The sequence below is a fragment of the Varanus komodoensis genome, unplaced genomic scaffold (genome assembly GCF_004798865.1).
Source record: "Varanus komodoensis strain SLA01 unplaced genomic scaffold, ASM479886v1 scaffold6_4, whole genome shotgun sequence".
Lineage (NCBI taxonomy): Eukaryota > Metazoa > Chordata > Lepidosauria > Squamata > Varanidae > Varanus > Varanus komodoensis.
The window spans coordinates 18,748,191-18,773,910 of record NW_025336347.1 but is presented as its reverse complement, the minus strand read 5'-3'; the positions used below and the strand labels follow the sequence as shown (position 1 = coordinate 18,773,910).

General features: G+C 41.6%; 1 protein-coding gene across 3 annotated transcripts; it reads left to right on the top strand.

Annotated features, from left to right (window-relative positions):
- Positions 1-5,080: 5,080 nt before the first annotated feature.
- On the top strand, positions 5,081-25,277 carry CCDC71 (coiled-coil domain containing 71). Of its 3 annotated transcripts, none has more exons than XM_044451898.1 (2): positions 5,081-5,207; positions 15,799-25,277. In XM_044451898.1, exon 2 carries the CDS (start codon positions 15,861-15,863, stop codon positions 17,055-17,057), a length of 1,197 nt encoding a protein of 398 aa, XP_044307833.1. In that variant the 5' UTR covers positions 5,081-5,207; positions 15,799-15,860; the 3' UTR covers positions 17,058-25,277. The 3 variants fall into 3 exon arrangements, with proteins under 3 accessions (XP_044307833.1, XP_044307834.1, XP_044307835.1); XM_044451899.1 differs by having other exon boundaries at positions 5,081-5,314; XM_044451900.1 differs by lacking the exon at positions 5,081-5,207 and adding an exon at positions 13,189-15,206.
- The last annotated feature ends 443 nt before the right edge of the window (positions 25,278-25,720 follow it).

The following is a 25,720-nucleotide window of genomic DNA, read 5'->3' as shown; positions in this document are numbered from 1 at the left end:
GGTTAAAGACAAGAAAACAGAGAGTGAAAATAAATGGTAAAATCTCCCAGTGGAGGGATGTAAGAGGATTTGGGACCAATGCTTTTCAACTTGTTCACAAAAATCTGGAATAAGGAGTGAAGAGTGAGGTGGCCAAGCTTGCTGCTAACTACTTAGGGCAGTTAAAGCAAAAAGAAATTGTAGTTTCCAAAAATTGTTCTTTAAACTTGGAGAGAGAGCATTGAAATGGCAAATGTGGATATTTACTTATTACCCTTATTTCTGTATTGTCCAAATCCTCTCGTAGATGCACACCTGAACACGGTGAGAGGGTTGGAGAGTGCCAGAGAAACCAAGAGCCTTGCCGCCAGGAGGGCAAACTCTCACTAGGCTACTCTCCTACCAGCATGACCCAAGCAGAGACACCAGAGGTACATTCTCTTCTGGAGGAATGTTCACATCAGCGGAAGAGAGCAGTTATCTCCAGTGGTGATGGGGCTGTAGAAAGAGCTGGGCTGTAGCCGTTGTTGAAGGTGACACTGGCAGAAGATTTTCACATACAATGGCAGTGGTGCTCAAGCTGACTCTGGTTAGTGCTGCACAGACGCTGGTGATGTTGATGGTAAACAGTGTGCCAGTGTGGTGTGGTGGTTAAGAGTGTGGGACTGGAACTCAGGAAATCTGGACTCTAATCCCCACTCAGCCATGGAGTTCTCTGGGAGACTTTGGGCCAGTCACAAACTTTCAGCCCAACCTGCCTCACAGGGTTCTTGTTGTTAAGATTGAGAGGAAGAGGAGAATCCTGTTAGCTGCCTTGAGTTCCTTGGAAGGAAAAATTGTGAGATATAAATATAATAAATAAATGAACAAACCATTTCTGAATATTTTTACCTCCTAAATTGTATGATGAACTATCCCAAAGGAAACAAGAGATCGTGCCAGAAGATGAGACTTCCAGGTAGAAAGAAAGTCAACCAGTTACTGAAGAAGAGCAAAAGACAACTAGGAACAGTGCTGATGCTAATAATGCAACTAGATCAACGTTGAAAGGACTTTGGTAACATGCACAGAGCTGGATGAAAAGTCCAACAAATTCCAACGCATGTCTATTTGCTACACAACAAATAAAATTGGAACATGGACCATGGAGTGAGAGAACAGAAAAGAATCAGAAAAGGGCATTCTTAGTTAGATAAACACAAGATGTTTTACTCTAGAAATGACAGACAGACAAATTTTAAATAGACATGCAGATAGATGCAGATTTGGCCTTGAGTATTTATTTATCACATTTCTTTACTGTCACGCCAGTCACACCAATTAAAGCTATAGGCTATAACACTATAAAAGTTAACAAAAATTAAAACAAAAATTAAAAGTAGAGCTTTGCCAACCGTGGAGTGGCTCTGAAGGTGGACCAGATGGTTCCTGAATGCAGCTGTTTTGCTTTGTGCATGCAGCTTTCTTGTGGCTTTTAGACTCTGATTTCTGATATATCTTAAGTTTGCTCAGTGAGCAAATCTGCCCCATTGGATTTCATCTTTAAACTAGTATTACTGCATAGCTGTATACCAGATGCTCTTTCATACTGATAAACCTTTTAAGAAGAAAAAACTGTTTTCTTCTGAAAACTTGTCATATCCCTATGTGTCGGTATTGTTCTTAGTAAGCTTCTTTGGCAGCTTTCTTTGATGGAAAGGAATAGTAAAAATACTTAAAATAAATAAATCATGTTGGGCCCACAATTCCGTGGTAGAATACATGATTGGTATGACAACAAATATGGAAAACAAAACTATGGCCCACAGACTGGAAATGTTCAATATATATTACATTCCCCAGGAAAGGAGATGCGAAGGAGCACAGCAACCATAGGCCCATTGTATTAATCTCCCAGACAAGCAAAGAGATGCTCCACGTGTTGCAACAAAGAATACTACCCTATATGGAGTGAGAAATGCTGGACATCCAAGCTGCATTCCAAAAAGGAAGAGGCACTGGAGATCATATTGCAACTATACGATAGCTACTGTAGCACAGCAAAGGATTTGCTAAAAAAAAAAAAAAATCAGACTGTGTTTTATAGACTACAGCAAAGCCTTTGACAATGTGGATTATGAGAATCTATGGATAGTTCTGAATGAAATGGGTGTGCCTCGGCATTTGATTGTCCTGATGTGTTACCTCTATCAAGGACAAAAAGCTACAGTGAGGACCAAATACGAAGAAACAGAATGGTTCCCACAGGCAAAGGTGTTGGACAAGGGTGTATTTTATCTCCCTATCTGTTCCATCTGTTCACAGAACATATCATAGGAAAAGCTGGATTAGAATCAGAGGAAGAAGTAAACATTGGTAGAAGAAACATCACTAATTTCAGATATGCAGATGATGCAATGCAGAAAGCATCAATGACTGGAAATAACTCTTGATGAAAGTGAAAGAAGAAAGCACAAAAGCAGAACTGCAGCTGAATAGTAAGAAAACAAAAATCATGTCCACAGAAGACTATTGAACTTATTGTTTATGATGAAGAAATCATCATTGTGTTAGGGATGAAATTAAATCCCAAGCAGTGACAATACGGGAGGCAAAGTAACAAGCAGTAATAGTTTAATGCATTCTTGCAAGAGCGGGCACCCACCCGCAAAAACAGCGTGCCGTTTCCACAAAAGACAGTACCTTTTATTCCCTTTTCCCGGTTCGCAGACCCTGCCTCTTTTCTCCCATTGGCTGGGTTACTAAGAGGTCACAATCTTCTCCATCCGCCTATATCATACTGCTCCTTGATATATCCCCCCTACCACTCATACATCCCATGTTCATGCTAATAAGCCCATTGCCTATGAGAGGTGTGTCAGTTATTATTTATGAACCTATTAAGCATGCACACTACTTTCAAAGAGTTCACTAGGTCATCTTGGCCTTGTAACTGTTTTGCTTGATAACCACTTATTTCCCAAAACTTGTAGGAGGATGAGATAGGAAGAACAACCCTTCCTACAAGCTCATTACCGCCAGTTGTAAGAGGCAATCAATTACCTATTCCCTTCCCCAAAAGGTGATGGTTTTGCACTTGCCCCCAACCTCACCCCTCTTGTGTTCTTCAGGACTTTGATGTAAGTAGCACTATTGTTTTTACCATACTATTAACTTACCCTTGTTTGTTTACACCGGTAACCAGTGTGAACCTGCCTTCTTTCTTCTATTTCCTTTTTACAACTCTTTACATGGTTCTGTCCTCAGGCCCTTTGGCCTTATAAAGGTTTCAATGGCCTTACCCCAGCTCCTTTACTTTATACAGTTCCTTGTTTTAATCTTTGTTGATGTATCCTTGCTCCTGATATCACCTTCCTGCTTAGTAACAGTAATTTTCCTTCTCTCACAATTGTGAAAAATTTCATATAGCTTGGCTTGGTCCTCAATTCAAGGGAGACCACAGTCAAGAAATTCAAAGACTGAGACTTGATAGAACAGCAATGAAAGAACTAGAAAAGATCATCAAGTGTAAGGATGTTTTACTGGAGACCAAGGTGAAGATTATCGAAACTATTGTATTCTTGATCACAAACTACGGGTGTGAAAGCTGGACAGTGAAGAAAGGTAACAAGAAAAAAAATGATATGTTTGAAACATGGTGCCAGAAAAGATCTTTGTGAATACCTTGGACTGATAGAAGGGCAAACAGATGAGTCCTAGATCAAATCAAGCCAGAACTTGCTCTGGAAGCAAAAATGATGAAACTGAAGCTATCACCCTTTAGGTACAGCATGAGAAGGCAAGACACACTGGAGAAGCCAATAATGCTAGGGAAAATGAAAGGAAGACAAGAAAAAGGAAGACCAAAAATAAGATAGAGCAACTCTATATAAGAAGCCACAGCCTTGAATTTACTGTTGCGGACAGGACTGTGGAGGACAGGACATTTTGGAGGGTGTTCATGGATAGGGCCACCAAAAGTCAGAGACAACTTGATGGTGCATAGCAACAACTTATAGCAGATCTCCTGTTCAAATTCTGATATCTGCATCCAAAAGTCAGGCACTGGGAAAGACCTGCCTCTCTCTCTGCCTGAGGAGCAAACTATATGCTTGAAGTTATGCGAATTATAATAATAAATTGGGCAATACCTGTATTAGAACAGGTATCAAAATTCCACAGAAAATGTGCAAGCTCATGAATTCTCCAAAATGCTTTATCTGGCTAAGTGGTACCAAAAACGTGGAATGGGGACAGAAACAGAAAAGTTTAGACCTTGCTCCTGTTAAGTCTACAATTTAGATAGAACCATCCTTAAAATGGACATTTGCAGTCTGAACAAAATAGTTCCAGGTGGTACAGGTATTGGATGACACCTAGCAATGCATGTTGGGACAGAGAAGTGAAGCTAGTTTTTATAAATGAAAACTTAAAAGGCTTTTTGTGCTGCCTTTTGCTTTGGGCAAAACACACAGGTCCCTGAAGCTGCGGGGAGATCCTGATCCTCACTCCTCCCTTCATGCTGATTTACCTTCTATAAAGTCCTTCATGCGATTGTTAGTTGTATGAAAGGGGTCCCATCTTGTCTGCACTTGAGCTAAATGAGCGGAATAACAAAAGGTCGTGAGGCATCTAAACAACGTAAACAGGTGTCTTTTTTGCATCTGCTTTGCATCTCAGAGTCCACTACATCAGATGTTATGTAAATAGACCTTAAAGGCCATAAAACTCAAGAGAGGCAAGATCTGAGACATTTATAAAGAAAAGGAAAAAAGTTTGCGGTCAAGGCCTTGTAATTGCACTCACAGGGCCTTAAGGTCTCAGCCGAGAACTCGCTTTCCCAATCCTTTCGCGTACGCACTTTGCGCAACTCCGACTAGGACGTAACAGGTTTTCTTCTTAGTGGTGGGAGTGGAGAGAAAAATTGTCTCCACAGCGGAGATTACGCAGCATGCTCTATAGCGATCCCATCTTGCCAGTTTACGACTTTATCGTAGCTCTGCATGTCAACGAGTATGGATGCTTCACCTAGCTCCTCCTACTCGACCGCTACGAAGTTTGCGCAGCGGCCGCCGGTAGGTGCTAGAGAAAGCCGCAGAAAATCCAGCAGCTCTTAGCGGGCGCTTTGACGAAGGAGGTTGATTGGTTCGCGCCGTCCGTGACGCGAGAGCTTTCCCTGACCAAAGAGGAGGCGTTTTCATCGGCGACGGGTCTTACGCGAGGTCCCGGCTTGAGGCCTGTGCGGAAGGGTGAGAAGGCCTCCGCCGCCGGGAATGGGGAGATGTGGGGCCGGAGGTGGTTTTAAAGAATGAGGAGAAAGCCGGAGCGATAATTATTGTTGGGGTTACTTTAAAAGGTGTGTGAGAGAACAAGCGATTGACACAATATTGGGTGGAGGAATATTTTGCTGCCGTCCAAAAACAATCCCAATTTTAAAAAACGTAATCAAAGCACCGTGAACCTTTAACACTGGGTCTCGCTTATGGGTGTATGTGCCCGTAGCGTGTGTTCCTGAACGTGCTGAGAGTGACTTTCGGTCGTCAATAAATAATATCCGACTAAGCAGCCCCTCCCCACCTGTCTGATGGATTGTGTGTGTAAACCTTTAAACCATCTGGTTTAAACAGTTGGGTTTTAGATAAATGAGAGTAAGAATTAAAGCAGCTCATCTTGTTAGCATGAAAAGTTCCATCTATTCTAGCCTCCTTTCCCTACAGTCGTAACCAACCCAGTATAGCTTACAAGCAGCAGAAGCGCTCTGCTGTTGTTTATCCCTGAAAACTGGTAATTGGTGGTACAGTGTGTCTGAATGTGGAGGTTCCATTAGCTATCACTACTAAAATTCGGTGTTGGTTGGTTCTCCTCCCCAAATTTAAATGAAAAAAGGCACATGCCAAAGCAACTGTTAGGAGGGACTTTCTGGGCAAGGAATTATAAGAAGTTGTAGAGGAGGTTCTTCTTCCTGATTCTTCTCCTTCAGTTTCCATAAATGATCTGGTCTGAAAACAGAATGAAGGTCCCTGTCCTCTCCCCCACTTTCTTGATAATTGACCCAATGGTTTTTTCACCCTGTCACTTTGGCATCAAAACATCAAAAGTAATCCCAGAAGCCCAGACTCACCACAAATCTGTTTTGAGAATTAAAGCAAACTAGCAAATGCACTGCTGGAGCACAGCAAGTTTAAAATGGCCCCCAGTAGTAACCTTCAGCAAACACTTTCCACAGATTATTTTAGCCTGCCCTCTAAAGGCAAGATGATAATTGTATAATACTGCTCTGTGAAGTTTTGCAGAAATAATGCTGCCACTAAAAAGACCCTGCATCTTGTTGCTACGATTTGAGATCATTGGGTGTGGTACCTGAAGCCGGCCTTAAAGTGATATATTCAAAGTATGGGAGGCTTATTTAGAAGAAATTTTCCTAGTATGTCCTGTGTAGCTGGATACACAAGGTCATGGCAGTCGGGTGTATCAGCAGTGGGGTGTGGGGCTTGCTAGCTTGCTTAGTTCTGCAACCCTCTGCTTTGTCAATACAATGGAGGGGAGGTGGCCATCGGAATTTTCCCTACCATCAGCTCACAAAAGAGACAAAACAGGCAGCAATTCATCAGAGACTAGTTCCAGAAAATAAGAATTATCTGTACTACTTTCCGTTTGTGTTGTTGCATTGTAAGCTTGAAGGCATGGACTAATTTGGGGTTTTAAAAAAACTGTTTAGTGCTTAGAACTACATATTGTGCAGTATGAATACACACCAGCTGCTGGCACATTTAGATAAATTGCTAACCAATTATGGAATCAACCATGGGTTCAAGAACAAATGACAGTGAAGTTTCTGATGTCTTGATATTGTAAATTGACAGGTAGTTTCCCAGATCTCTGCCAGAGAGTTTCTAAGAACACTTTAGGTTTTGGTTAATAGTTAAGATGGATAGAAAACTGGTACAGGAGACACTGATTGCTTGGATTGCTGCCTGTCCAGCAGAACTCATGCCTTTCGGTCTTATTAGATTTTCTGAGAAAATCTAATGTTACCTTTGTTAGAGTCAAGGTAATTCTCATGGTTGAGATTCTTGGAGAAGAAGAGGGAGCAGATTATTAGGACTAATGAATATTCTGAGACCACCTGGAGGGGAAGAACAGATGTGGTGAATTACTGAGGGTTAGAGATGAAAGGGGTTAGTGAATGAATAAGATGGTTCAGAAAAATATTTGAAATTGATCATGTGACTTAAGTAGTGTGGGCCTTGCAGGTGGGTGGAGCTGCAGATCTGCCAGTAGCTGTGACCTAAAAACATAATGTAGCTTATTAGGATCAGGTTGCTGTTGTTGTTGCTAGTTGCGTTGGACCCATCACTACATTCCTCCAGGCCTTCCTGCCCTCCACCGCCACCCCCCAGTCCACCCAAGCTCACACCAACTGTTTCAGTGACTCCATCCAGCCACCTCATTCTCTGCTGTCCCCTTCTTCTTTTGCCATCTATTGTTCCCAGCATTAGGCTTTTCTCCAGGGAGTCCTTCCTTCTCATTAGGTGGCCAAAGTATTTGACTTTCATCTTCTGGCCTTCTAAAAAGCAGTCAGGGTTGATCTCCTCTAGGACTGACCGGTTTGATCACCTTGCAGTCCAAGGGACTCACAGGCGTCTCCTCCAGCACCACAATTCAAAGGCCTCAATTCATCGGCGCTCAGCCTTCCTTATGGTCCAACTTTCACAGCCATACATTGCAACTGAGAAAACCATAGCCTTGACTATATGCACTTTTGTTGGCAGGGTGATGTCTCTGCTTTTTAGTATGCTGTCTAGATTTGCCATATCATTTCCTCCCCAGGAGCAAGCATCTTTTAATTTCTTGGCTGCAGTCCCCATCTGCAGTGATCTTGGAGCCCAGGAAAATAAAATCTGTCACTACCTCCATTTCTTCCCTACCTATTTGCCAGGAAGTGATAGGACCAGATGCCATGATCTTAGTTTTCTTAATGTTGAGTTTCAAGCCAACTTTTGCGCTCTCCTCCTTCACCCGCATCAAGAGGCTCTTTAGTTCCTCTTCACTTTCTGCCATGAGAGTGGTATCATCTGCATATCTGAGGTTCTTGATATTTCTCCCAGCAATCTTAATTCCAACTGGTGATTCATCTAGCCCTGCCTTTCTCATGATTTACTCTGCATATAAGTTAAATAGGCAGGGCAACAGTATACAGCTTTGCCGAACTCCTTTCTCAATTTTGAACCGATCATTGGTTCTGTGTCCAGTTCTCACTGTTGGTTCTTGTCCCACATATAGGTTTCTCAAGAGACAAATAAGATGGTCTGGTACTCCTATCTCTTTAAGAACTTGCCACAACTTGTGATCCACACAATCAAAGGCTTTAGCAAAGTCTATGAAGCAGAAGTAGATGTTTTTCTGGAACTCCCTAGCTTTCTCCATGATCCAGCGTATGTTGGCAATTTGATCTCTAGTTCCTCTGCCTCTTCGAAACCCTGCCTGTACTTCTGGTAGTTCTCAGTCCACATACTGCTGGAGCCTAGCTTGTAGGATTTTGAGCATAACTTTGCTAGCATGTGAAATTAGTGCAATGGTGCGGTAGCTTGAACACTCTTTGGCATTGCCCTTCTTTGGTATCGGAATGCAAACTGACCTTTTCCAATCCTGTGGCCACTGTTGAGTTTTCCAAATTTGCTGGCATATTGAGTGTAGCACTTTTACTGCATCGTCTTTTAGGATTTTGATAACTCAGCTGGAATGCTGTCTCCTCCACTAGCTTTGTTGTTGCTCAGACTTCCTAAGGCCCATTTGACTTCACATTCCAGGATGTCTGGCTCAAGGTCAGTGACCACGCTTTCATGGTTATCAGGGAGTTTAAGTTCTTTCTTGTACAGTTCTGTGTAATCTTGCCACCTCTTCTTAATCGTCTCTGTTAGGTCCCTGCCATTTTGGTCTTTTATCATGCCCATCTTTGCATGAAATGTTCCCTTCATATCTCCAATTTTCTTGAAGAGATCTCTGGTCCTCCCTTTCTATTGTTTTCTTCTATTTCTTTGCACTGTTCATTTAAGAAGGCATTCTTATCTCTTCTAGCTATTCTCTGGAATTCTGCATTCAATTGGGTGTATCTTTCTCTTTCTCCCTTGCCTTTCGCTTCCCTTCTTTCCTCAGCTATTTGTAAAGCTTCCTCAGACAGCCATTTTGCTTTCTTGCATTTCTTTTTCTTTGGGATGGTTTTAGTTGCTACCTCTTGTACAATGTTGCGAACCTCTGTCAATAGTTCTTCAGGCACTCTGTCTATCAGATCTAATTCCTTAAATCTATTTGTCACCTCTACTGTATATTCATCAGGAATATGATTTAGGTCATACCTGAGTGGCCTAGTGCTTTTCCCTACTTTCTTCAATTTATGCCTGAATTTTGCAACAATAAGCTCATGATCTGAGCTACAGTCAGCTCCTGGTCTTGTTTTTACTGACTGTATAGTATAGATATCTATTGAACCTGGAGGCTTTGTATGTCCTCTTTCAAGTTTTTACTTGTATGATCATAAATGCTAACAGTTAAAAATTAGTTCTAACCCAGCATCCCTCAAACATACCCCAGAGCTGCTCCAGAAAATCAGGCAACTCTCCAGAGCAGATTTGGGAGATGTACTTGATTGGGAAGAAAGCAAGGGGAAAGTCTTGTCACATAAGCGGATGTTTATTCACATATTGTTAGGTTCAACCTCAAGCAACTCTATTGTACAGTATTTCTTTTTTTTTATGTCTTGAATGTCTTCCCTACAGGGATCTCGAAAGACTAACAAACAAGTAATAATAAATTTTAGATGCAGCTTTTACATTTCATTGACGTATATCAAGACAAAATTCTTAAGGAAAGATGCCAGAAGTATCTCTTAGATTTATTCTGTGGTGCAAGTTGGTTAAACAGCAAACTGGATACAGGTACTGGATTCATTTAAAGTTTGGCCCAGCCAGACACTCTTTCCCTTGTGTAGCCCCTGTATCCACTTGTCAACCTAGTGTGATTCTGGCTCAGTTGGCTTAGTGTATCATCCTTTCTTTCAGGGTTGATTTTCATACGGTCTTTTGATTACTATTTTTTACTCAAACATATGATGAGCGGAAAGTTTTGTTGTGTATTATAGGTTTGTAATAACATTTTTTGGTCAGTTTTATGACCACTGACAAAGTGTCCATTCAGAAGGTGCTTTACAGTTCCAAATCTATGCTGTTTACTAGGAAGTAAGTCCCACTGTACTTACTGGTATTGCTTCCTAATAACTGTATTTAGGATTTTGCAGTCTTAAGATTGGATTCTTACACAACGCTTATTCATAGGTTATTTCATCCACTGTTAACACTGTAGTTAATTGGCCTACCTAAGGTTTGTCTGGTAGAGAATCAAGCAAACCATAGTTTATTTTCTCAATTCCTGGTTTGTTTCCCTCTTAACCCAAATATTTTTATGTCACTGTAATGTTTTGATCACTCATGCTTCCTGCCTCTGCAGCCTGGCAAAACATCCCATGGACATTGCACAATTCCGGGTTCACATGTAACAAAAATCCATAGTTAAAAGTCAAACGTTCACAACCCAACAAGAAGTAATGTATTCTCTTCTGTAGTTCACAAACCATAGCTTGCTAGCATGGCTGGGCCTGCATGCAACAACAGTCCAGAATTCAGAAACCTATACCAAAGATTAGTGTTATGTGCAAACCCAGTTCTTTGTAGTGCTGGTTTCAGTTTGTTCATTGTAGCTGCTTCAAATACTGCAACATCATATTGAATTGTTGCCTGAACTTGAATTTGGAAATGGTTGGCCACTCCACTGTTCTAGAGTGAGTGCTGTTGAGGAGTGGTTCATTTTGGGATTGGTTTTAATTGGATTCTTAGCCCATAATTATTGATACATTACTTTGGGAATGCCTGTATCCCTGTTATATAAAGTGCTTTATGTTCTCTAGGCCAAATTGTTCTGCTGTGAAGTTTTTGTTAGCTTTGTATCCTGCCCCATTGGAAGAGGCACCCAATTACCTAATAATACAAAATGAATGACAGGATTGCATCATGCTGTAAGCCCCCTCCCTTCCCAGTGCAATCAAAACATTTGTTTTATAACCCTATATATTACTGTAAAGGAGGAGATAATGGGTAGTGGATGTGAGGGTACTTCTATAATATTTATAGTATTAATATTCTGGTCTCAGCATGAAGTTGACCAAAAAGCTTGAATACCTGAAGCCTTGGTCCGTTTTGGATTGTTAAGCCCTATGATATTGCTTGTTCTCCCATACTATAGGGTAGTCCAGCAGATAATACTTGGTTCAACTACTGTCCATTAAGTTTCATATCAGCAATCTGCTGAAATAGGATGTTTTGCTCAAGTTCTTATATCTCTTCTTCACCTGTGAGAGAGGCATAATAGTGATTGACTAAATTGGGTTGCTGTGTTCCATTTGGAAAAATGTAAACTTGACTTGTACCCCTGTACTTAGCTTTGAATTTTAGTGGTTCTATTTGAAAAATTATCTTAGAGTTTTTTCTGTAGTCCTTAATTATTTGCAAGTTGAATAGGATTTTTTTTAATAATCAGTCACTCTTGATTTAATTTATTTTATTGGCTGTATATGTTTTATATGTGTATTGTTTATTCATTTTTATTTTAATATTTGTAAGCCATCTTGATATTGTTTTATATTTGTATTTATTCATTTTTTATTTTAATATTTGTAAGCCATCTTGAGATGCCATGTATAGAGGACGGCATATAAAAGTTTTAAATAAACCAATAAATAAGTTAAGGGGGAGTTCTCTGCAAGCTTCATGACACCTTACCTTTTAATATTGTTTCACAATACTTTTGCTGACTCCTGCCATTGGAAATTGGTTCTCAGTCAAAGCTTTGGTCAGACAAGATTTAAATTAAACCGTGCTTGCATCTCAGGGATAGGTATAAGCAATATGTGTTAATGTACTCCAGTTCCTTAGACCTGTTCCCGTGATCATTTGTTAAGTAGCAAACTGAGAGAATGGGCAGAACTGAAGATTTAATCAAAGCCAGCTATATAAATTTTCAGAGGTGGTGGTTGTTCCACAGAAAAGAGTGTGAGATAGCTTTAAAACATTTGTTTGGAAAACACTAAGATCTCATTAAACAAGTTAAAACACGTTGTTGTGGTTGTTGTTTATTTCTTTTCTATACTGCTGCGCAACTGAAACTCTCTGGGCACTTTACACAATCCTTAAAAACAAATTAAGAAAATATAATTAAAATTTCATAAAAATCAGAACAAAACATTAAAAAGTTTAAAACAACTAAAAACATGGTAAAACATGACAAGAAGAGAGATTCTGCAAATACCTGGTGACCCCCCTCAAGTCCCTGGGTAGCAAGTAAGTCTTTAAAACCCTCAGAAAAGAGGGCCTCCTTAATCTGACACTGAAAAGATGACAGATTCGCAGAAGGGAGCTTTTTCCATAAGATGGGGGACAACTGCTGAGAAAGTCCTCCTCTTACTTCTCACCCTCTACACTTCCTTTAGAGTTGGCACTTTGAGGAAAGCCCCAGATGTTAAGCATACAGGCAGCAAATACAAATGAACCTATATTTGGACCTATAGATCCTGGTTGTTAATCTGGCTGCTATGTTCTGTACCAACTTCAGCTTCTGAACTATCTTCAAGGGCAGCCCCACACAGAGTGCAGTGCAGTAATCTAATTTAGAGATTGTCAGAGTGTAAATTACTGAAGCCAGGTTATCCCTGTCCAGGTAGTGGTGCAGCTGGTAGAAGGCACTTCAGGCCACCCGTGCCATCTGCGTCTCAGGTGGCAAATATGGATCAATGAATGTCCCCAGGCTACAAACCTGCTCCTTCAGGAGGAATGTAATCCCACCTAGACCAGTTTGCACACCCCCATCACCACCACCACCACCAACCTGGCCGGAGGAACTACCCACATCAGTCTTGTCTGGATTGAGTTTCAGTTTGTTAGCCCTCATGCAGTCCATTGTTGTTGCAAGACACAAGTTTATCACATCCACAACTTCACTTGCTGATAATGAAAAAGAGATAGAGCTGCCTGCCATCAGCATAGTGATGGCAACACACTCCAAAAATCTGGATGACCCCACTCAGCAGATTCATGTAGATGTTGGATCACATGGGGGTCAGAACAGACCCCTGAGGAACTCCTTTGCTGGAGAATCCATGGGGCTGAAAAATATTTTCCAAGCACCACTTTCTGGTGACAAATAGGAGCAGAACCACACCAATGCAGTGCCCTACCATTCCTAGCAGTTACCCCAGAAGAATATTATGATCAATGGTATTGAAAGCTGCCAGGAGATTCAACAGTATCACCGGGTTGCACTCCCCATCTCACTCCTAGCATTGGTCAACATAGAGGGTGACCCTGATTGAAATGGATCCAGATAATCAGTCTAATTCAAGAGTGTCTAGAATTGATTGGCAACCACTCCCTCAAGAACCTTGCACAGGAAAGGAATATTTGTTAATTGCCCAAAGTTGTTCAGGTCTTCTGGTACATGGGGGGATTTCTTGAGAAGTGGTCTCACTACTGCCTCTTTAAGGTAGCATGGGACAACTCCCTCGTGCAATGAGGAATTAATGACCTCCCTAATCCAGCCAATTATTTCTTTCTTGCTAGCTTTTATAAACCAGCAGGGGCAAGGATCCAGTAGAGAGGTCATTGGAATATTAAAGGGACAGTTGCAGGGCTTGGGGTCCAATATGTGACCAACCTTCCTGGGCTATGAGTGGCCATTTGATAAGTAAAAGATAACCCTAGTTAAATTATGATAAAAATCTTGAAAGCATTTATTTGATAGAATTATAACACAGAGAGGCACTACACTGATAAAAAAACCCATGAAACATTTGTTTCTAAATGGTGGTAATCAATATTTTAATTTTTTTCTAACTTAGAATGTTGTGAAAATATATGTTAGTGATAATGGGTTACTTCATCTGAATGTAACTGTACTGCTAAACCTGTATTTAGTGTTACAAGATCTTGTGCTCCTCTTGTGTTCTCTGGCATGACTGCTTGGAAGCATTAACTACTGTTTTAGGGTTATCAATCTGCCATGTTGACCAACCATAAAGGATTATGGTTAATTTTAAGTATGATAAGCTTCAAAACATATTTTATAAAGTTGGCTTGTCTCCACTAACCATAGTTAAGATTAGCCACAATGTGATGTTTAATTAATCCTCTAAACTTCAATTGTGGTCAAATATGTCATTTAAGAATGAAAGGAATTTGTTCTGGCTCAATTAAAGATTGGCACAAATTGTCTGTATATCAGTATCTTTTGTGAGGGGAGACCTAACTCAGGTTTATACTTTGTAGCTGTTAAACATATCTTGCTAATTAGGCTTTTCAAGTGTTCAACAGATCTTTTTGCATACCTAGTTTCCTTTTAGAAACTTACCTTCAGTTCTGTGGGATTGTGTTGATCTACCTAATTCAGGTTCCTCCATTTTATTAGCTTGCTGTCCTCTCTCTAAAAAGAAAAAGATCATTGGGAATAAGTTGTTCATGAAAGATCCTCTTGTATTTACACTATAATTTGTGTGTGTTTCAGCCTAGCTGCCACGTCAAGATCTTCATGAAGGCATTCTTGGTTAAGAATAATCAAATAATATTAAGACTACACACAAATAGTGTCAAATAGTTAACCCCAGTCCAAAGTCTACCTGAAATGTCTCATGAACCATTTCCTATGTACATTTTGAAGATAAATTTGATTCATCATGAGTTTGAAACAGCCACTCATCCCTAAATCTGTAACAATTTCATCATTATTTTCACCTTATTGAGAAACAACAATAATACGATGCTGCAGCCATAACCCTGGGAGCAAAACACAGAGTGCACACCCAAAACACCAATACTTGTGAACAAAATATGCCCAAGAAGATTGCCATTAGGGAAGGAGAGGAAATTTGCTAGATGATGTGCATTCCTTATTTAGGGTTTTCTTGAAATTCAGTCAATGCTTGCTGCAGTGGGTGACCAGCTGTAATTCCTAGGCTTGTTTTGTGTCTTTTATATTTGTTAGGTCCCTGTAAAAGACATTCCATAGGCATTGTACAAAATTCATTAGAAGCAGAGCTATAATATTTTAAAATCCACCAATAAATCTTACAAATCCAACCCAATTTTAAAATACAGACACAAAGACTCCAGCACAACAGAATATAATGCAAATTGAAGAAGCTAAAACCAGTAAGTACAAACACCAAATTCACCAACTGTAGGAGAATAAAAATGTCTGATCCAAGTACCAAAAAGACAGCAGTGTAGGTGCAGCTCAGCTTCCTACAAAAAGGATCCCGTATGCAGGAAGCCACAGTGGAGAAAGCCTTCTCTCTCATACCCATTCTCCAAACTCAGATTGAGGATTTATTCAGGACTTTCAAAGATGGCCTCAAAGTCATCTATAGCTGCATAAGGGTGGAGGTGTTCTGTTAGATACCAAGCTCAGAAGCAGATTAAGCTTTTTAGCTCAAAATCAGCACTTTGAATTGGGCATAGAAACTAATTGGAAGTCAGTGCAGGTGAGAAAGAACCTTATGTTCATAAGTTATGTTCATATGTTTGCTAAATTCAAAATACCTGGTCCCTGTTAAAACTCTTTTTGGACATGTTTGCAAAAGCTGCAGTTTCTAGACTTCCTTCAAAGGCAGAACCATTAGAGTGATCATAAGCAAAGGTCAAACTAGATAGGTGTAAAAGTGTCTTGAGGCCTTAACACTTTTTGCTAAAACAAATTGTAGATGGTTGTAAATTAACTACCTTTTCTCCCTTTTCCTTTGAGGTGACGTGCATTGGCTTCCAAGTTGACTTGGACCCATTAGAAGCTTTCACTAGCCTAATGCCATGAATGTTGAGGCGGACAATGTGGAAGAAAAAGCTGTCCATTCCTGGTCAAGGATCTCCTCCGCAGGACAGAAAGCCTTGGAAGAAGCTCTCAGAGTGTTCAACCCTATGTCAAAGGACCTGTCCGACACAGAGACCCAGCTGGTAGCTTTTCTTCAAGGCCTCAGGGAAGAAGGCTACCAGCCCACAATCCTAAGAAGTAAAGACGTGTATGGATACAGCTCATGCACAGCCAATATGCCCAGCCAGAAAAAAGGCAGTACCCAGGACACTTCAAAAACAGCTGTTCCTATTTCAGAATCTGCTAAGGCTCCAGCTCGAAGCGTAGCAACAATGGCAGAAGTATCTGCCCCCTTAGCAGGCTTTACAGTGAGTTCTTCCAATGACTCTGCTAAACCGTTGTCCAAAAGCAGTAATTCCACAAACCTCCTATTGAACTCACTGAAACGGACACGTTCAGGTACATCAAAAGCCTCAGCAGTGGGCTTCCCTGCTAATATGTATCCTGGTGTTTACCCAGCCATGAGGTTGTCTGTGGTTCTGGAAGCCTTAGTGCCACTGAAAGCCACAGCATCCTGTCTGGAATCCAAATGCGAAGAAGGGCATCTTGGGATCTCTCCCTCAGACCTTAAGCTCCTCAAGGCAGCTAGTGCATCCAGACAGTCTTCTGCAGTCAAAGCCACTAAAATGTTGCCCAGTCAGTTGGACCCCAAAGCATATAGGCATATAATACAGAAAGTGCCAGACTCTGCTGCTCTGACTATGAGCCTTATAAAAGGACCAAAGGGTGGGGTGCTGCAGGAAAGCAATGCCTGCAAAGCATCTGGAATCCTGAATGGCAGAATTTCTGGAAGCACCTCCCAGAGCTGCAGCACAGGAGGTTCCAGAACTAAGGAGCCATCAGTGGCTAAAGCAGAACGTAGAGGTAGTGGTAGCCACCAGGAGACTATTGGGCAGAAAAGAAAAAGAATGGAGGAGGAAAAGGAATTGCCATGCAGAAAGGAACACAATTCTGTTTCATCTCCCCGTAAACGGGAGCTGGCTTCGAAGACCCTGAACCTGCTGAAATTCCGAGCCATCAAGGTGAACAGCTCTTCCGATGATGAATTGAGAAGGAGGGCACAGAAGATCCTTAGAGTTAATCTGTCCCCTGTTATCCGAATTCAGCCACTGCCACACTCTCACAGCGCCCCTTGAAGTTGCCTAGTTAAATTGGAGCCACAGGCCACCGTACAAGGATATTCACCTCAGACCAACTTTAGGTCTCTTGGGCTTGATGAGGATGTGTATGTCTGCAGTCCTCAAGCAGCTGGTCCTCAAGCCATAGCTAGCAGCTGGAGAAAGTTCTGCAGAGCTGGGCAACTGCTGGATTATAAAACCATGTTTAGAAATATTGGAGGAGATCTCCAAGGCCCCATTGAGCGGAATACAGAGCAGAGCACTGGCTTTCCTCTGGGACACTTTTCTACAGTGCTTTTGTAAACATGGCAGAGTGTGTGTCTGGGATGTGGCGGCACTTGGGATCTTGCTGTACTGTGATTCTTATTTTCATTTTCAATCTGTAAATCTACTTGGTTTTATTTTGATCATATTTTATATACTTATTAAATATAAATATCTATAGACTTATGTACATGCATTGCCCAAGGGCTGTCAGAATGTGATCCCCTTTCCTTTTTGTCCTTTTCTCAAGAAGTGGGTTCAAAAGCTTTTCTCTCAACTTTTTTCAGTCATTTGTTGAAAAATGCAAAAGCCTTTGCTTATCTCCAGTGTTGCCTCCCTGCTCTGTAAACCTAAGTGGTTAGTTCCCATTCTGTTGGTCACTGGCTTCTCTTCACTGCTGCTGCCTCATGGCTGTCTAGGGCTGAAAGCTGTATGCCAGCTGGAGTAAATACATCCCTTCTCTGGTATCTTCACTTATCCAGTGACCATGCTTTTTAGCCCTAGCCACCTATGAGGTTATGACTGGGGAAGAAGGATGGTTGCCCCAGATACGGAGTCTGTGCAGGTCTCTTTGAGAAGGCAGTGAAGGAGGACAGACCAAGCCCTCAGTGGGCCTCATGCAAGTGAAGAAGGGTGCCCCACAGATTTCTGCCACATTTGTGCCGTAGAGGGCAGGAGGCACATATGGCTGTGGACAGCCTTGTTGAAGAGTTGCACAGTTCACATGGAGATTCTAGCTACCAGTCAGTGTCCTTTGTTCTTCTCTGTGTTTACCTCCACCGGTAACTGTTATTAAACCCAGTGGAGCTAACACATTATTTCTCTCTGTTGATTTTTTTAAGGACCTGTGGCTGCTTGTGAGCCTAAGAACGGGCAGATAATGCTTTCTAGTGCAATTGTTAATCATTTCTGCTGACTGACATGTCAGTATGTCTGGCCTGCAGACATTAGGCTTCTGAATGTATCAGATGTGTCTGAACAGTCTGGGATTCCTGTTGCAGCAGCAAGAGTTTCTTGGGTTTGTTGTGGAGCTGGCTGAGAGTGAGTCTTGTCCTGTGTTGCAAACAAAGTAAAATGATCCTAGTAGAGGCTTCTAGCCTACAAACCACTCTGAAGATTCCTAAATATATTCCTGCCAGCACCTTCAGTATTTTGGCAGCATAATTTTACTTCTGCTTTGTGCCACATCTGCAAATCTAAATTTGTTTTACCATCATGACATCCCCAAAGAGCAATGGCAATAATAGTTTCATGGAGGTATTCAGAACTTTGTACTAGAGATCCTGTATTCCTGTAAAATTGCAGTTCCAAGAGTTCCTTGGGCAAAAGTCTTAGTAAACTGGTTTAGATTGTTAGTTTAGACATGCTGTTGACACATGTGGCTTGTTAAGACTTCTGTTTCTTTATTATGGAGCTCAAGTTTGTTGGGAGGACACTGATCTTTAAATAAGTTGTAAATCTCTTCTCTGCTTCGAAGTATTTGGTCTTTATTATTCAGGGTGGCCAAAACAAACAGCCTTTTTACAACTTATTAAAACTGAAGTGATAGACTAAGATAGAATTCTAGGCTGTACCATTTTAGCTTGCAGATTGTGGTCATATGTTTGAATGTTCCATTACATAAACAACTTTGTGTGCATACTACACTAGTACATTAGGCAGTTAACTATGTTGAAAATCTACCTAAAGAGCTAGTTTGCTGCATGCAGGGAACATTTAATGTGGGGCATATACAAGAAATCAGTCTCTCACTTCTACATTGAGCCTTTCAAAGAACAAGCTAAGTCTCCAATCTCATGTTGTCATACTAGTTTTCAAGAGTCTACCATTCTGGCTTTATGTGGTAAGCATTACTGGTTTCATATGAAACGTAGAACTTTTTTCCTAATACAGTTCCCACACTCTAAAACAGTTCTGGCAAGGAAAACTCTTAGTTTGATCAATCCATTACCTGGCTTGGTGAAACTCCCTTGTGCCTGATTGAGGGTATCTGGCCATCTTGCACAGTTCTGTCTTGAGCATAAAAAGGAAGGGGGGAGCTCCCTCAGCCAATAGCAGACGCTCTGACTTGGCAGCTCTGCACACACTACAATTTTGGAAATCTCTCTCTAACTGAGCCAATGCTGGGACAATCTTTGCTTGCATCATGGTGAGTCACCTGATTAGCTGCAAAGCATCCTTCTAAGGGTGTCTGGATTTGAGTTTCTCCTCTCAGCTTGTGTTTAGAGTGGCAAGGCTGGGAATACCGAGTTTCTAGTACCTTGGCATAGTGCAGTCAGTCTGCTTTCAGAAAGTTTTCTGCATTCTGGTAGTCACCTCATTGCCACCTCTTTTGTCTTGAGTATTTTCTGGGATACGAATAGCTGCACTACACAAGATGCTTCTAGAGTGCCCCAGGAACCATGTGTACCCCCCCCCCAGGCCTTTACTGCATCCCCCCCACAGATGCCTTGACCAATGCTACCAGATTTTCTACTGTCCTCCCTCCCTCAGAGTGCTTCACTAAGATTGCTTTTGCCCCACCAGTGAGGAAAAATGGAATATGTTTGTATCTTTGCATGAGTGTATATGTATGCCTTTGTGTAACTATGTGAGTATGTTTGTGGCCCAGCCTCTTAGCTGGCATCATTTTTTTAAAGAGGGAGACGCATTAGTTGGAGCCTCCATAAAGTTGTCTTTCCTTTTGATTCTTCCCCCCACACCTCCCTTTGGCTATCCAAAGCATGCACTGGTGTCTTTAATGACTAGCAAAGGATACTGCTTTGCATAACAGATGGAAAAAAACTACCCCTACAGACATATCTCAGCAACTACTTAGGAGACACAAGGATGCCTTTTTAAGTCAAGCACTGTCCAACTTGTTGCCGCCTAGTTGTATACCCAGCAGGTAGTGAAATGGAAAGTGCCAGAAGTTCCAATGGTTTCTCTAACCAAGAGGAGCCAGTAAGGATTCCAAGTATTAGAGCTACATTTCTAACCAATGGTTTTTCCCTGTTCCTTCAGGGAGACTCTTTAATGTTGCCTTCCTTGGAAGAAAGAGCTATCTGCGATTAACTGTGTGTTCACAGAAGAAATAAGGTGATAGAATGAGAAAACCTGTTAAAACACTGGAGGAATGCAGAGGAGATTTTGATGATAAGGAGCTCGGGAGACTCCTAAAGTGAAAGTACGGTTCAGCTGTAGATTGAACTCTTTCTCTTAATGAATAATCTATTCAGAGGAGAAATTTGGCCTTGAGAAAGAAGCTGACCTTGTAGCAATGTTGGCAGTGCCTGTTCTTGAGAAGTGGTTGTGTATGTTAAAAAGCTTCACATTAGGAAGCAGTTTGTGCATTTCTCTGGTTGATGCTTCATTCATAGAGCTCTAGGAATCAGAGTAACATGCCAGGTTCCCATTAGGGTTGCAGGATGACAACAGCAGGGGTGTAATGCTTTCCTTCACATCAGTATGGTACCAACTGTTTGTTTAGCATTCAAGTAGCCACATTAAATGCAAACCTGATTGAACTGCATTGGCATAGACCTACTGGCCCTAAGTGAGCAAGGAAGCACATGTTCTGAATCTCTTGTCTGCCTTTGGGCTTTTAAAGGCAGAGGAGATGAAAAAGAGGTTGGGCTTAGGACTTCTGTCTCTGAGAAAAATTTGACCAGGTGGCTGGGCTCCTTACTGATACTGGATGGGAGAAGCCACATATCTCAAAAAATCATCACTGCACAACTATGAAAGGCATCCAAGGTCTGTAGTAGCCACAGGTTTTGTCCATTGGGTGGCAACTGTTGAGAATGAATGACATTGTTCAAAGCAATCCCACCTCTGGCCCTTGGTTGACTTGAAGGAAGTTTCTTTTTCCTGCTCTGTAAGCCATGTAATGATGTGACCAGCACAGACTCTTATGTCATCCCAGGTAGCATTATCTATAGAACAGGTTTTTCCTTCTTTTCCAGCAAGCACTTTGATAGTGATGGGATTTTTAAATTGCTCACTTGTTATTAGCTTGGGATCATCACTGGCTGACTGATCTAATGGATATCTTGATCAATAGAGAAAAGTAGGTGGCAGTTTTATTGCAATTAAGTAAGGCTCAATAATGCAATATTTTAGTCAGTAGAAGGAGATTAGTCTTGACTGAATACCAGATACGAATGAGTGTGGCTGGATGGGTGCTTTATATATCCAGTCCTTCTGTAAGAGTTATGGCCATCAAAAAGAAAAGAGGAATGCCACCAGCAAGTGCATAAGAAAAAAAAGCACAAGATTCAAGTCTAAACTGTCAACCTGTGTGTGTGTTAATGGAAATGCATCTAGCAATTTGCATGAATTGATAAACTTTGTTTTGGTCTAGATTGAAGCTTGGCCTCTTTTCTCTACCCCTTGCCCCCCTCAAGGTGGAATTAGCTACTACTGAATAGCATGGAATAAAAGCTTTAATTTTGTTTAGGGCTTGGAAAACTACAGGATCAAGATAATGTGGTTTTTTTAGGAAGTATCTTTTGACTCTGTTGTGATGAGATATTCTGGTCTCAGAAGACTGGCATCACAGCATCTAAGACTAAAGAAAAGTGTAAGTAGCAGTCTAGACAGCTTTTGTGCCTTTACAATTGCCACATCTATTTAGTCTGTAATATTACCTCTCCCTGATCAATGCTTGAAAAACCCACATAGTTAACCGTAATGTTAGCAGAAAGAAAGAGATGTGTTCTCTTGTACTGGAGGAATCGCTGAAGACTCTAATGCCTTTCAGCTGAACTGTGGAGCAGGCTACATGGCTTAGCTGCTTGGTTTTAGGACAGGTCCTTGCTTAATTTATTTCTCAAGAATTTAAAATGATGCTCACTGTCTAAAAGAATTTAAAAATGAGCGTGTGTTCTGTGGTAATGCTGATGCCAAGTGTTTATAAGTATGAGCTCAATTCTTCCCTCCTTGCCCTCAGCCTCCAAAACACCGGACAATCCTCTGCAACGTGGATCTGTGTTGATACTTCACAGTCAAAAAGACATGACTCTGGTTGTTTAGTCAACTGAAGGATTAGCCTCTGCTCATGTAAACACCATTGAAGCCCCATCTTTCCAGTCCCTCCGCTAGAATCATGTTGCAACTCCGCCCTCAGATTGGCCTCCATTAGTGGAAGGCCAGCCTTTGTGACATACACAAGCCCTCTAACTGGGTAGCTTGCCTCTCCCAACACCTACTCACAGGGTCAGGGACGAGATAAGGCAGCTAGGCTCCCGCCTCTCCTGAAACCCCTCCCCTCTTTTCCGAAACAGGGCTGCTCTCATGGTCAGCCTGGGAAAATATGGGCAGTGACTTTGATGGAGCTTCGAAGGCTCCTGTTTTGCCCACCTCATTACCACCACCTCTGTGTCTTCTTCAGAATCCAATGACTCGTGACTCTGGAAAGTCAGCAAAGAGTGAGCACCTAGACTACTCATTGCTATAGGCCCCCTTCAAGAAAAGTGCTACTTACTTTAAACATGGGATAAGAGGGCAACACCTGATATATGCATGCGACATCTTCTGCTCAGTTTCTAAGAGTGCTTGGAGGTGGCTGTGTAGCACACTTTATGTAGCATACTTTTTTGTACACAGGAAACTGTGTAACGTGTACCAGATTATAGCTGGCATTGGTTCTCTAGGTGCTTGGGACAAGAACTTTCAGGACACTTCAGCTTGTTTAAGTGGTTGACAAGAATTGTACCTCAGACCTCTGCATTCCAGTTATAATATGATCTTGGTTAATAGGCCTGGAAAAAAATACATAAATATCCCTCTGAGACCTTGGAGAGCCACTGCCAGAGCAGACAATACCCAGTTAGATAGATCAGTGATCTAGAAAAATACAAGGCACTTGATGTGTTCATATTGTTCCCTAACTTGACAGTAATTGGGGAGCACATCTTTGATTACTAAGTGGTCATCTGATCATGGCTGTTTGAATATGGCTGCTGCTTGGTATGTGAATTGTGTTGAGAAATGATTTTTGAACCCTGGGCAGCTGCCTGTACAGCCCTTGGAGGTTCCATTAAATCACTCCTTTTTGTCAAACTGAGCAAATGAAGGTTCACTTGGGAAGGTTTCTTGTGTCACTGGGGGACTGAGTGTTGAAATACTTGGTGCTTTGAGCTGAAAGAGTTCTTGTTGTTTTGGAGATGATAATTGGACTCCCTTTTGCATGGAGCTGAATGTCTTTGGAAAGAGGCAATTTTGCCTAATAGGCCTTAGGTTGGTGTAAAGCATAACACTGGGCTGCATGAGCAGCATTTGTTTAATGTTACTTGCAGTTCCATAGCTCCACAAAAGTACCAGGGAAGGGGGTGCCACTGTCAAATTGATCTCAAAGTTCAGGAGCAATTTTGGCTGATGGGTCCCCTGAAGCTGCCCATCCCTGGCTTAGAGCTTTGTTTATGTCCTATTACTGGAAATGTGGAGGTTCTGGGTATGATAAATGTGAAGCAATGCTGCTTCTGACTCCTGGGCAGGTGTGGGAATGGGAAAGTATGAAGCAGGCCTACTTATCACAGGATACTTGGTGCATATGACTGGTCAATCCTCTGTGCTTAATGTGTTGTGACACACCACAGTGCTGCTTTGCAGAGCAGCTGCCATTCTGAAAATTCCCCTCCATTTTGGGTGGAGGTGCGTACTTATCAGTGACACGGGTTGTGCACTTCCCTCTCACTGCAGAGTCAAAGCGAGGTTTGGGCATGGTCCACAAACTAGGCCCCTTCCTACATTTCTTTATGTCTAAATGAATAGATTCTAGCACATGGATTATGTCTGCCTGAGGCTGCTCCTGGTGGAACATCCCGTTGGTGTTGTACTGCATAAATGAGGAATGTGGGGAGCAACCCAAAGCATGCCCATTTTGACCACAGAACTCACCTTTTCAGCCATATGACCTAAACCGAAACACTTCTGCATGACTACACTATAGAGAGCAAGAGTGTTCAAACTGTTCTGCTTCAGAACCAGGTGGATGTGCCCTTAGGTAGTTGTTGATTGGCTCATGCACATGCCATAGAGTTGGTGAATTGATTGCTTTGAGTTGTCACTCCTCACCTGTTTTTGTTGCTCTCACTCTGGACAGGGTATTGCTGCTACACCAGTGCCTGGAAAAGGGTCCCTGTGGCAGTGCAGCCAGGCAAGAAGTTGTTAACTACTAGTCGTTTAAGAACCGCAGTGTCTTGGCTGTCTTTCTCTGCCAACCTCCATATGCAAAGCACTTTGAATTGTGTGTGTGTGTGCAGGGACCCACAAAGGTGGTATTAGTTCCTCTAGAACACCACCACTCTCCCTTTGTGTTTTTTTATGCTGTCTTTCCTAATGTTAGTTATGTACAGAGAAGCTAGATACCAGCCAGACTCCACAGGGCTGCCACAAGGTATCTCTGAACTCTGTATGTTGTCAAGCACAAACCTGGTCTCCTTCCATGGAAGCTGCCTTTTGCCAAGGATCTCCTCTTCCACTCTGAACTTGCAGCCGCTCGTCATTTATACAATGTACTGTGTAAACCTTGTAAACATGTAAACATTTTATTTTTTGCTGACTCTTGCTTACTTCTGATACGATACTCCTGACAGCCTGACTTTGAAGAGCAGCTGTTGGGTACTGTGTGAAAGGAGTGGGCTTTGCCAACTTAAATTTGGTATTAATGGGTTTGGCCCAGCATTTGGCTGCCTCATTCGAATGGATTTCTCTCATTCAGTTTATTCATGCCGGATCTTTCTGATGCTCTCTGTTTTGATGTTACATTTGCAGCCCACAGTTCCCAGTTTCAGTGTTTGTATATTTTGGGACATCCTTGTGTAATACAAGGTAATTTTGAGTATTATGTTTTCACCAAGGAGGAAAGGGAAGAAAACCAACCTTGTCTTTATTTTTGATGAAGTGAAACTTTTCTTTCCTTGTTTTTGAAACTGTAGCAGATGATCGATTCAGCTCTGCCGTTCTACAGTAAAAATGGTGCTTCAAAACCCAGCTTGCTGTGTCTGTGTTATCTTTTGTGTCCTTTTACAGAGATGTGCAGTCTTCTTTAGCTTTCCGATAAACTAACTGATCCTTACTGTTCTGAAATATGTATACCTGATGGTCTGCCAGTATCTTGTTTGTAATCTGATTTACATCTCTTGAACCAAACTGGGGGGCTAAAAATAGAGACCCCATCAATCCTGACTCCTCTGTTGAAGACAAACCACCATTTGTGAGGCAAGAAACACAAACTAAATCAATGATGAAAGAAAACCTCCCAGTTTAAGACCATAATTAAGGATATTACATGTTGCCTCAAGCCAGGAAATTGGAAGCTTAGGCTGATGCTTTAACAATTGTGTCTAGTGATTAGTAGAAAGTGTTGTGCAAAGACACAAATTGCACTTCCTTGAAACTTACCATCCATTCACCCATACTTTTCCTTGGTCTTT

Excerpts from the sequence above, each read along its gene's own strand:
- CCDC71 (XM_044451898.1), top strand. The coding sequence starts at position 15,861 with ATGAATGTTGAGGCGGACAATGTGGAAGAAAAAGCTGTCCATTCCTGG.